This window comes from Ursus maritimus, unplaced genomic scaffold, assembly GCF_017311325.1.
Source record: "Ursus maritimus isolate PB19 unplaced genomic scaffold, ASM1731132v1 scaffold_22, whole genome shotgun sequence".
Classification (NCBI taxonomy): Eukaryota; Metazoa; Chordata; class Mammalia; order Carnivora; family Ursidae; genus Ursus; species Ursus maritimus.
Window position 1 is genome coordinate 24,843,984 of NW_024424675.1, and position 12,869 is coordinate 24,856,852.

The 12,869-nt window shown below is 40.5% G+C and overlaps 1 protein-coding gene across 5 annotated transcripts in view; it reads right to left on the minus strand.

The window, feature by feature from the left end:
* Positions 1 to 12,869, minus strand: part of LOC103669912 (transient receptor potential cation channel subfamily C member 4 associated protein) — a 66,415-nt gene that overhangs the window by 24,887 nt on the left and 28,659 nt on the right. For all 5 annotated transcript variants that reach the window (XM_040638226.1, XM_040638224.1, XM_040638225.1 and 2 more), the window contains exons 7-8: positions 8,455 to 8,662; positions 1,056 to 1,241 (exon numbers count right to left, since the gene is read on the minus strand). In XM_040638226.1, the coding sequence (XP_040494160.1) occupies positions 1,056 to 1,241; positions 8,455 to 8,662 (394 nt within the window). The remainder of the gene's footprint in view (positions 1 to 1,055; positions 1,242 to 8,454; positions 8,663 to 12,869) is intronic.

The window sequence follows — 12,869 nt, forward strand, 5'->3', positions numbered from 1 at the left end:
CTAGTAAGATCTGAATGATGCTAATAAAGTGGATCTTAAATGTTCTCACCACAAAAAAGAAATGATAATTATGTGATGGGATGAGGTGCTAATGCTAGGATGGTAATCATTTTGCAATATATAAATGTAACAAATTAACACGCTATATACTTTAAACGTATACGCAGTTATAAATCTATTATATCTCAATGAAGTTGAGGCGGGGAGCCCCTGACCTGTAGGATATACTCATCAAGTATTCAGCCTCTTCAACTTGAAATTGGAGGGGATGAGAAAAGCTGGCAGTCTGCCCTCGTCCTCAATGGTGAGATACCATATTCCTTGTTTGGAAATCATGTCCCCTGTTGAGGGTTCTATCTTTTTGGCCACACCTGCCCAGAGTAGAACTTCCACCAAGCAGAACTTCAAATGTCACAGACTCTCACTGTTCTGAGTTTTAGCGATTATCTTGAAGAGCTCCTCATTTACTGTATGCTCTTAGAACAACTTCCACAGACTTTGCATGGATGGTTTTTGTCGCTGTTTATAGTTGCCACGGGGAGCAGGTCCACAGAGCTCCACACACTGCCATCCTGGAAACAGAACTCCTCTTCACTTTTACAGTGAGAATTCCTGAGTTTGTACAATCTGACCCCATCCTGATGCCCAGAGTCAAACGTTTAAGGGTTGAGCATCTGACCCAAGATGGGCCAGAGCCCTTCACCAGGAAGCTGCTGCTGAAACTAGGAGTCTACTCATCAGAAGAGTGAGAAGAGAACACCAGAGAACCATGGAGAATGAAGAGACCTGGAAAGGACTCTCTGAGTTCCTAAGAATGCTCTGGTTATCGGATCCAGCCAGTCCCCTCTCCCTGCTTTCAGGTCCACTCTGACAGAGTTTAAAGAGGTTTGTCACTAGCTTTCAAAAGTATCGTTAACAGTTATGATCTAAAACTTCCCAGAGGAAAATTCTACTTTGAACAAATTTCAATTAGTCCTCCTTGGAAAAGAGGTCAAGAATGGCTCCAGGAGCCTAAGGAAAAGGTCCCCACCTCATAGAAAACCCACCGCAAGTACCTTGATTGTGCTCGGATTCCTCATTAGCCACTCGCATCAGGGCATCCAGCACCAAAGCATTGTCCAGCCACGTGTACCACTCCTCCAACTCCTGAAGGAAGCTAGCTGTGCCCGTTGACTCGGATACCTTTCGAGTCGCAAGCTTGCAAAGCCGCTCAACAAAGCCAGGGATGCTGAGAAGGGCCGCTGCCAAGGAGAGAACAAAAGAGTGCATTTTCAAAACAGAGACCAGCTCTAAAGCCCTGAACAATGAGTCTGTCCTTACCCGCACGACAGGAATAATCTGACAGTAGCCAGTGAGAGTTTGCTTCCAAAATGAAATGCTAAGCCAAAGTAAAATAGTACTTTAAATTACAGAAACAAGTTCAATAGCAGGTGCAGGGAAATATGCTCTTTTACATCTACTGGCGGGAATATAAATTGGAGTCACTTTAATTTCTTAAAACCTGTGTGTCTTTGAGCCAGGAGGCTCATTTCTGGGGATTTCCTGCAAGGAAATACCAATCACATGTACAAAGATATTCACTGATGTGGTTTCTACAATAGCAAAAAGGTAAAGATGGTCATCAACAGCATACTGATTAAACACAATATATCCCATTACAATAGAATACAACAGACACTAAGAACAAAGACACACATATCTTTATTCAGAGTGACTCAAAAAAATGTTTAAATTTACTTGTTAGAGAAAAAATTATTAAACAGTACTGGCTTAAGCCCATTTTCTTTAAAAATCGGCTTCTTTAAAATATGCACATAATATACACATAAAGAATGAAGACTAACTATACAACAAGGGGTTTACTGTGGCCGTTCCTAAGTAGGAGAGGATAGAAATGTTTTTCGGTTTTTTTTTTTAAGATTTTATTTATTTGACAGAGAGACAGACAGTCAGCAAGAGAGGGAACACAAGCAGGGGGAGTGGGAGAGGAAGAAGCAGGCTTCCCAGCAGAGCAGGAAGCCCAATGCCGGGCTCGATCCCAGGACCCTGGGATCACGCCCTGAGCCTAAGGCAGACGCTTAACGACTGAGCCACTCAGGCGCCCCATAAATGCTTCTTTTAAAACTATTTCTCTCTAGTTTGGGTTTCCTGTAACAAACATGCACTAGCAGGAAGAAAGAAGTTTTGTTTTTTTTTTTAGGTTAAGAAAGAAACTGAATAATCACCCAACTCTTATTTCCCTTAATCCCATTTTGCTCACAAAAGATGGAAATTCTGATCAGCATAAGAGAACATAACACACTGTGGAGGCAGGGAAATCCAGGGAGTAGATCATGGATCTATCATTTAACCTTCTTTAAAAATAAGGGCTAACATCTCTAAGTATTTGCTTATACATGTATTAAATCTTCCGGGAAGGATAGAAAACACCAGTGGCTACCAAAGGCAAAGAGAATTAGGTCACTGGAAATAAGAGTGTGAGGGGGAAACTTTTCAATGAACACCTTTTTAAATCTGTAGATTCTTTTGAACCACATGAATGCATCATCTAACTGAAAATTACTAAGTAGGTATTCACAATACCAAGATATTACTATTAATTTCGGGAGTATAATATGATGTTGGAGTTATTTTTAAAAAGAGTCACTATCTTGTGGGAACACTGCAACATATGCAGGTTAAAATCTTGTGATATCTGGGATTTACTTCAAAATAATTCAAAGTAAGGTAAGGAGGAGTGAATGGGGATACAGATAAAGAGACACTGACAGCTGAAGCTAGGTGATGAGTAAGTATCATTATAATGTGATATGTGTCATATACCTGTCTCTGTGTGAAGAATTTAAATGAAAAATTTTAAAGTAAAATTCAAAAGAACAATATTAAAGAAAATTCTTCAAAAATCAAATAAATTACAACAAAGTAATTAGTTAGGATTATACAAAGTCATATAAATTCAGTTCCAGCACGGAGCTCAGGAAATAATCTTAGCCCCCTTTCTATCCTCTGTAAATTAGTGACTATATTGTCTGACCTCATTTTTTAAAAAAAAAGCTAATTAAAACTACATTAAAATTAACTTTTCCTCAGAAAGCTGAACACAGGGGTGTCTGCGTGGCTCAGATGGTTAAGCGTCTGCCTTCGGCTGAGGTGTAATGGGGCAGGGGGGGACAGTCCTGGGATTGAGCCCTGCAACGGTTCCCCTGTTTAGCGGGAGAATCTGTTTCTCCCTCTCCCTCTGCCCCTCCTCCCTTCCCCCGTTGTGCTCGTTCACTCTTTCAAATAAATCAAATCTTAAAAAAAAAAGTTGAATACAGAACTACCAGATGACCCAGCAATTCCAATCCTCAGTATATCCCCCAAATCACTGAAAACAGGTGCGCAAACAGATGCACGCACGCGCACAGTCACAGCAGCACTACTTCAACTGCCCGAATGGGGAAACAACCCCCATGGCCAGCACCTGAGGAATGCATAAACAAACTGTGGTATACACAGATAACGCATATTATTCAGCCATAAAAAGAAATTAAACACTGATGTGCCACAGCACGGACGCGCCTCAAGAACATCAGGCGACGTGAAAGCAGCAGGATGTAAAAAGTCACATATTCTAGGACCCCATTTACAAGCACCTAGACTAGGTACATGTACAACAAGAAAGCAGGTGGTTGCCAGGGTTGGGGAGAACGGGGAATTTCAGCTGTCTAAGTGCATGCAGTTTCCTTTTGGGGGGTGATGAAAATGTTCTCAAACTAGATGGAAATATGGTTGCACAAACTGTAAATGTACTAAATGCCCTGAATTGCTCACTTTCAGTGGTTTATGTGACATTCACCTCAATTTAAAAAAATACACGGAGAAAGCTTTTTTGTTTTGAGATACCATTTTTTACTTACTGGCTTGACAAACATCAGGAAGTTTAAAAAAGCCCTGTACTGAGAACAACGTACAGGGTAGGGGAAGATGAACCAGTAAAACCTGTGCAGGGTTAATCCGGCAACATCCATCAAAGTGTAAAAGGCAAATATCCAGCACATCATACTCCATACACACGGCTGTTACTTGTAGGAACAAAGATTTTAAAATAAACCAAATTTCCATCAATCGGGGACAGGTTAAATAAATTGTGGTGTGCCCACATTTCAGAATACTATGCAGTTGTAAAAAGGAATCACATAATTCTGTATGCACTGCAACAGAACGCTCTGCAAGATAAAGTTAAGTGAAAACAACAAAGGGCAGAAGGGTGCTTATTTTGTACTACCATTTCTGCAGATCAGGAGGAGCCAATCTCTTTCCCTCCTCCATCCCCCTGACTGGGCATGCAGAGAATTTCTCCGGAGGGACACAAGGGAAAATGTAACAGGGGTGCCACGGGGAAGGGAACAAACTTTCTACTATATACCCACTCTTCTTCTTATTTAAGAAACTTTAGATATGTATTACTTTTTTCCAAAAATAAATAAAACAGTGGTTTCTACATGAATATCTTCTCAAAGCTGGATTTTTATTTTACGCTCAACCTCTTTTCTGCAGGATGAAGAGCTGCAGTTTCTCTATTCTCAGTCCCTAAGACCTATCCTTCCCATCCTGCACACTCAACACAGGCCTTCCTTCAGATGTGACTGCCCAGCATTCAGGGTTCTGAGACTCCAACCCCCACCCTGGAGATCCTTAAGCCTTTGTGAATCACTCGTCTCTTGAAAAAGTGATCAAAGCTATGGGCTCTGTCCCCAGAAAAAAAAAATTGGCCCAATTATACTCATCAAATTATACACAACCTCAGGGAACTGGCACCAGGTTCACAGTGTCCTTGTAACTCTGAGGGCCTTACTGGCAGTGATCCACACTACTGGTTAATGTTAAACTGGCTGACAACCGAAACACAACTCAGGATTTCTGCAAAAGCAAACCTTTCCTCTCCTCATATTTGTTAAAACATCAGTATTTTGAAATATTCCCATAAACTTTCCTCTTCAGTTTAGGCCCTGCTTTCCAGCTGAGAGGATTCTGAAGTTGTCCTGGCTCACAGAAATCAGCACCTCTTAGCTGTCACCTATCAATCGATAATTATCTGGCCTGTGGCTTCATCTACATCTCTGACTAAAATCTTGAATGATTTTTCCCCCCGATGAAACCATCTGTTCCCCTCCGAATGGAGAGAAGAACAACTGGTACTTCTGAGAAATCTAAAAAGGGCTCTTACATTTTTATTATTATATGAGCTCTGGGAAGACAGTATAAATCATTATTTTGCTGGGCAAGAAAACAGCCACAGTTTATTAAAAACAAAAGGAAAACATGTCCACTTTCCATACTGTTACGGTCTGAATTGTGTTCCCTCCCCCAAATTCATGAAGCCCTAATTCATGATATGACTGTGTCTGGAAGACAGGGCCTTCAGGGAGGTAATTAAATGGGGTCATTTAGAGTGGGCCCTAATCCAATAGGGCTCGTGTCCTTATATAAGAAGAGACACCGGGGATTGCTTTCTCTTTGTACATACACAGACGAAAGACCACCTGAGGACACAGTTGAGAAGGCAGCTGTCCGCAAGCCAGGAAGGGAGGCCTCACCAGAAACCAATGCTGTCGGCACCTTGATCTTGAACCTCTAGCCTCCAAAACAGTGAGAAAACGAACTTCTATTGTTTAAGCCACCCAGTTATGGTTTCTTGTTAGGGCAGCCTGAGATGATTATTATACATACCTATATTTAGAAGCATTTAGTACTGGAGTTCAATTAAAGCACAACTTTGTGGACTAAGATCTTTCTCACTGTACTTGTGATTTAATTATGTTCACCTTGGCCTTCCCAGGGCACGTGACTGGAGAAAAATGTGTGTAGGGTGGGGGACAGGGAAACAGGAATTATGGTCAGAGAGCTGGGAAAGGTCAGACACTACATAACATCATGCGCTAAAATACAACATTTACTAAAGCTTCAATCCCAAAGCTATAAGCAGACATCACATGTAGCCACATAGGTATATGAGTGAACCCTGACATTTTATGAAGACTTTCTTTTTGTAATGTCCCAAAACAAAGAAACCTGGGTTTGGGGTTAACTCTCAGTTAATTAAAAAACCAACTGACCAGAATACGTTGTCCTCCAAGAACGATGGGCAATGCTGGTTTCACTTAAGGCAGCTTATAAACAGGTACGTGAAGGTAATCAATACTAACAGGATAAAAATAATCTGCCAGAACAGATTCCTTAAGTGGGAAACTAAGATGAAAGTGACTTAGTGCCTCAGCACACACAGGCATCCAATACTGAACCTTTATGACCCTCAGTTTCCTAAGCTGTGCAATGGGGATGCTAATCTCTATCTCATAGGGCTGCTGGGAGGAGTAAATAAAATCACCTCTAGGTAATGCAGTTAGCTCAATGTTTGCTACACAGCAGGAACTTAACAAACGTGAGCTTTTGTCAGCGTGTTTAAATCAGCTTTAAGGTATAATTTAGTTAAAATTCACATGTTTTTAAGAATGTATATTTTACGATTTGCTAAAATGAGCACTCTTTAAGTCCGAAGAAAGGAAGAAGGAGGGGAAGAAAAGCCTACATAGACAAAGGCAGGCCTTGGATCTATGGATTCAGAAAGAAAAACAAGCCTGGAGGGGGAACCACCAACCTGGCATCCACAGATTCGTGTATTTCTGTTTTTACATATGACTAAAACATGTACAACTATATTCCTTAATACCTAGAAATACAGTTGTGACCATTTGGTGTTCATGACTAAAACTAGAATATTCGCAGAGTTAATGGGGGACTCACTTCAGTAGTTACGAGGGAGGCTGCTGTGCGGCACTCAGCAATTCTGCAGAGCTGGGCCTGGGAACGCACACGTCCAGTGAGCTGGACCTCAGAAACAAAGTACTGTTTTCAAAGCATCATCGGGCTGCCAGAGGGTGATCATGGCTCCCTACTACTGCCTTTTAATGCTAAGTTTTTATTATTTCACCTTGGTTGTTCAGTTAACCCGGGGAGTCTGCTTCTCCCTCTGCCCCTCGCCCCACTCCTGCGTGTGCACGTGCGCTCTCTGATAAATAAAATCTTAAAAAAAAAAAAAATCCTACTTCCACTGTTGTCATCTACCTTGGTTCCAGCCACCCCCAACAGGTAACCATTTTCGGTTTCTTGTGCGTGCTTCCGGTTTATCCATACTGTGTACGAGCAAACAAATACATCTGATCGTGTTCCCCCCATCTCTGCTTTACCACACAAAGTATCATACTGTACACACAGCTCTGCATTTTCAACAGTAATACATCTTGGAGATATTTTCCTGAATCACTACACAGAGATCTTCATTCTTTTTTCTTAAAAGCTATACAATTTCCCTTTACATAAATATTCTAGAAATTAAGTGGTCTTGTTTCTAGTCTTTTGTTATTACAACGTTGCAATGAATGACCCTGAATATACATCATATCCTATATATCTATAGGATAAAGGCCCAGAAGAGGCTTAGTGATCAAAAGGTATGTGTATTTGTAATTCCGATAAACAATGGTTCTTAACTCTTCTTCTTCTTCTTTTTTTTTTTTAGAGAGATGGGGGGAGGGGGAGAGGGAGCGAAAGAATCTCAAGCAGGCTCCATGCCCAGCATAGAGCCTGACATGGGGTTCCATCTCATGATCCTGAGATCATGACCTGAGCTGAAATCAAGAGTCTGATGCTTAACCAACGGAGCCACCCACATTCTTAACTTTTCTGAGGTTCTGAATCCATTCAAAAATCATGCACCCCAATGTTCACAGCAGCAATGTCCACAATAGCCAAACTGTGGAAGGAGCTGAGATGCCCTTCAACAGACAAACAGATAAAGATGTGGTCCATCTATACAATGGAATATTACTCAGCCATCAGAAAGGATGAATACCCACCATTTGCACTGACATGGAGGGAACTCGAGGGGATTATGCTAAGTGAAATTAGTCAAGCAGAGAAAGACAATTATCATATGGTTTCCCTTATATGTAGAACATAAGGAATAGCATGGAGGACATCAGGAGAAGGAAGGGAAAAATGAAGGGGGAAAAATCAGAGGGGGAGACAAACCATGAGAGACTACGGACTCCAGGAAACAAATGGAGGGTTTCAGAGGGGAGGGGGGTGGGGGATGGGTTAGCATGGTGATGGGTATTAAGGAGGGCACGTATTGCAATGAGCACTGGGTGTTATATGCAAACAGTGAAGCATGGAACACTACATCAAAAACTAATGAAGTACTGTATGGCAACTAACATAACATAGTTAAAAAAAAATCTGATAAAGGTTATGGACTTGGTCCTCTAAAATAATGAACAGATACACACACACACAAAATTTACATACTCTAAGTGGACCCCAGAAGCCTCACATGAATCAATCTCTAGAGATACTGAAAGAGCAGATAATTTACAAAGGGGTGTCAAAATTCTGAAAACGTAGAGACTTTACCTTGGTTGATTTCAGCTGCAGAAGGCCCCAAGCTCAAGCTCTTCTTCTGCTGAGCATTTTTGGCAAGTAGTGTGTGCTTGTCATCATTCCCTGTATCCATCTCTGAAATGGTGACAGCCAGAATCCGGCAGAAATTAGCAAGCTGCTGCTGATCAAAATTGGATACTAAAGAACTCAGATTGGGGACTTCATCTAGTCGAATCATTTCCTACAGGAGACAAAAATAAAAAAATCCCCATGCTCAGGTCACTGGAGACTGGATGCGGTCCTCTTCTGCATTCCCCTAAGAATGGGACTTGGTAGCTACACCACTTAGGTCCAAATTCCAGCTCTGCAAACCGCAGCTGTGCAAACGTAGGCAAGTCATGGAACCTCTCTAAGTCTCTGCTCAACTATCAAATGGGACTAACATACCTTATAGGACTGGTGTGAGGACTAACCCCTTTGAACACCACTGTTCTTATTTCTCTATCTTTGCTCATGTGGCTCATTTTGCCTATTTAAAAAAGAAAAGAAATGCCTACCATGGAAGTTTTATCACTCATAAATTGCCATTCCTGTTACAGATGTTTTCTTTTTAAGAAATAAGATATTTCAAATATAGCTGAAGGCCCCTGTATATTCCTACACAGTTATATTCCCATCTCTCCCGCCAGAGGTAACCATAATTTTGAACTGTGTTTATTACTCCCACACATGTTCTTATATTTCCATAAAAATATATGGTATTAAAACAAAGGAAACCACCAACAAAACAAAAAGGCAATCTCATGAATGGGAGAAGATATTTGCAAATGATACATCTGATGAGGGGTTAACCTCCAAAATATATATAAAAAACTCACACAATTCGACACCAAAAATAATCTGATTAAAAATGGGCAGAGAACCTGATTAGACACTTTTCCAAAGACCTATAGGAGGCCAACAGACACATGAAAAGATGCTCAACATCAGTGATCATCAGGGAAATGCAAATCAAAACCAGTGAGATATCACCTCACACCTGTCAGAACGGCTAATATTAAAGAGACAGGAAATGACAAGTGTCAGGATGTGGAAAAAAGGAACCCTCATGCACTGCTGGTACGAATGTAAACTGATGCACCCTCTATGGAAAACAGCTGGAGGTACCTCAAAAAATTAAAAATAGAAATACCATACGATCCAGTAATTCCACTACTGGGTATTAACCTCAAGAAAACGAAAACAATAATTTGAAAGATATATGCACCCCTGTTTACTGCAGCATTATTTACAATAACCAAGTACAGAAGTAACCCAAGTGTTCATCCATAGATGAATGGATAAAGAAGACATGGTATACATGTACAATGGAATATTATTCAGCCATAAAGAATGAGATCGTTCCATTTACAACAACATGGATGGATCTAGAGAGTATAATGGTAAGCGAAATAAGTCAGAGAAAAGACAAATACTATGATTTCACTTATATGTGGAATCTATAAAACAAAACAAATGAATAAATAAACCAGAGAAAGATTCAAATACAGAGAACTGGTGGTTATCAGAGGGAGGGGATTGGGGGGAATGGGCAAAATAGGTCTCAAGGGGATGAAGGGGTACAAACTTCTAGTTGTAAAATAAGTCATGAGGATGAAAAGTACAGCATGGAGAATACACTCAATAATGCTGTAATAACAATGTATGGTGACATGGTGAGCACAGAGTAATGTATAAACTCACTGACTCACTATGTCGTACACCTGAAACTAATGTAACATTGCATGTCAATTATACTCCAATAAAAAATAAACTAAAAAATTTAAAAACATAATATTTTCTGTATGCACAGTGTGAATGACACATTATACCTTACTTTTTAGTCAACACTGGTTTTTTGTTTTATTTTAATTTAGGTCACTTCGGACAAGAGAAAGTAATTTTTTTAAAATTTATTTTTAAGTAGGCTCTAGGCCCAATGTGGGGCTTGAACTCACGATCCCAAGATCAAGAGTCACATGTCCTATTTACTGAGCCAGCCAGGTGCCCGTCAACACTGGGATTTAACTACTCTGACAGAAGTAGCTCTAATTCATTCATTTTTCACTGCTTTACTCCGCAACATATTTAACCATACATATATATGTATGTATGTATGTTTAGGTGGACTATAATTTTTCACTATTTGTTGCAATGACCACTTCTATAGGGGTCTCCCTGTGTATGTGCACACGTAACCAATTCTCTAGAGCAAATGATAGCAAGTGTTGTTTTTTACTTTAACGATAATATTTCCAAAGTTTTAACATTAAGCTTAATGTCTGGGGCGCCTGGGTAGCGCAGTCGTTAAGCGTCTGCCTTCGGCTCAGGGCATGATCCTGCCGCTCTGGGATCGAGTCCCACTTCAGGCTCCTCCGCTGGGAGCCTGCTTCTTCCTCTCCCACTCCCCCTGCTTGTGTTCCCTCTCTCGCTGGCTGTCTCTCTGTCACATAAATAAATAAAATCTTAAAAAAAAAAAAAAAAAGCTTAATGTCTGCTGTAAGTTTTGATATCCTATAATAAGTTAATGAACTATCCTTTTATTCCTAGATTTTATCATGAATGACTACTGAATTTTATGAAGCGCCTTTTGTTATTTGGTGATATTCTCATTTTTTTTTCTTCTTTAAAATCTGCAAATGTGCAATACATGAGCTTCTCTTCTTTCAAAATATCCTTATATTCCTCAAATAATACCTACTACCCTTCATCTCACTGATTCACTTCCACTGGACTGGGGCTTTCTCTATCACTGCACATACCACAGGATCTTGTGATTACCTGTTCCTCCATCTTTTTCCAAATAAACTCACACTGCCTTGAGGGAGGGGTGTGTCCTTCTTTCTTTCCAGAGCCTTAGAACGTAAGACTTGGTAGCAAGGGTCTCAGTAAATGTGTACTGACCAAGTGAATGATTCCTAGAAGCCCCCACTCTTCTTTCTTTCTTTCTTTTTTTTTTTTTAAATATTTTATTTATTTATTTGACAGAGATAGAGACAGCCAGTGAGAGAGGGAACACAAGCAGGGGGAGTGGGAGAGGAAGAAGTAGGCTCATAGCGGAGGAGCCTGACGTGGGGCTCCATCCCATAACGCCGGGATCACGCCCTGAGCCGAAGGCAGACGCTTAACCGCTGTGCCACCCAGGCGCCCCCTCACTCTTATTTCTGGTAGTGAAGAACAGGAGATTGCTGGGGAGGGGCGAGTTGGGATAGCTTCTTCCATCTTTGCCTTCTTCTTCCCCCAGTACACAACAAATGTTAGCTATTGTTATTAGAGGAAATGGTAACTTTCAGCCCTGTTCTTCTAGCCCTAACTTAGTATGGGTCACAAACCAGGTCCCACTGCCCTCCAAGCCCACTTCTTTGTGTTATATTTTAATATTTAATACATACAACATATGTTTTGAAGCATAACCAAGTGAATAGCTATGTGTGCCTCTCCTATCCACCTTCCTGCCTCTCTGCCAGAGGTAACAATCCTGAATTTTTTGTTTTGCTGTTAAAAAAAAAAAAAAAAAGTTTTATATGTAGGAGTTGAGTTTGCTTATTTCAGAGCTTTATAAAAATGATATCCTAGGGGCACCTGGGTGGCTCAGTTGATTAAGCAACCAACTCTTGTTTTCGGCTCAGGTCATGATCTCAGGGTTGTGAGATCAAGCTCCCCACTGGTACCTCTGTGCTGAGCGTGGAGCCTGCTTAAGATTCTCTCTCTCTCTGTCCCTCCCCTGCTTGAACTTTAAAAAATAAAAATCAAAAAAAGATACTATATACAGTCTTCTGCAACTGACTTCTATCAGTTTCTACGATTTAGCTATGTTGTTGCCGTTAGCAACAGCTTATTCACTTCCACAACTCTATAATATTCATCGTGTGAAGAGAGAAAATTTATCCATTCTCCTGTTGATGGATCACAGATTTGGTTTCAGTTTTTTCTCTGAAACAGTAATACTATAAACATTCTTATGCGTTTCTTGATGTACACGTGCAGAAGTTTTTCTGGGGCGGTGGCTTCCAAACCATTCTGACAAGGTCCAAGAATAAGAAAAAATTGCCATCACAACCCAATAAAACATACATAGGTGAATATATAAATATGTAACAAAAACTTAGAAACAATATCCTTACATGACACACTTAGATCTTTTCTTTTTAGTTGGTAGACCCAATGAATTGATTTCACAAGCTCTCGGCTTTGAAATAGTGTTTTCATTTCTAAGAACGACTGTCCTGGGATTGAGTTTATCCACAAGCATGCCTGGGCATAGGCTACAGGTGACCCAAGCGCAAGAATAATGCCTCAGCCCTCAGGGTAGTACTTCCCTAGGTGCTGGGTCAGAGGGTATGTACATAGTCAACTACAAAACAAAGAAAGATAAACAGATTCTGCAAAAACAAAAAGGTATCAGCAGT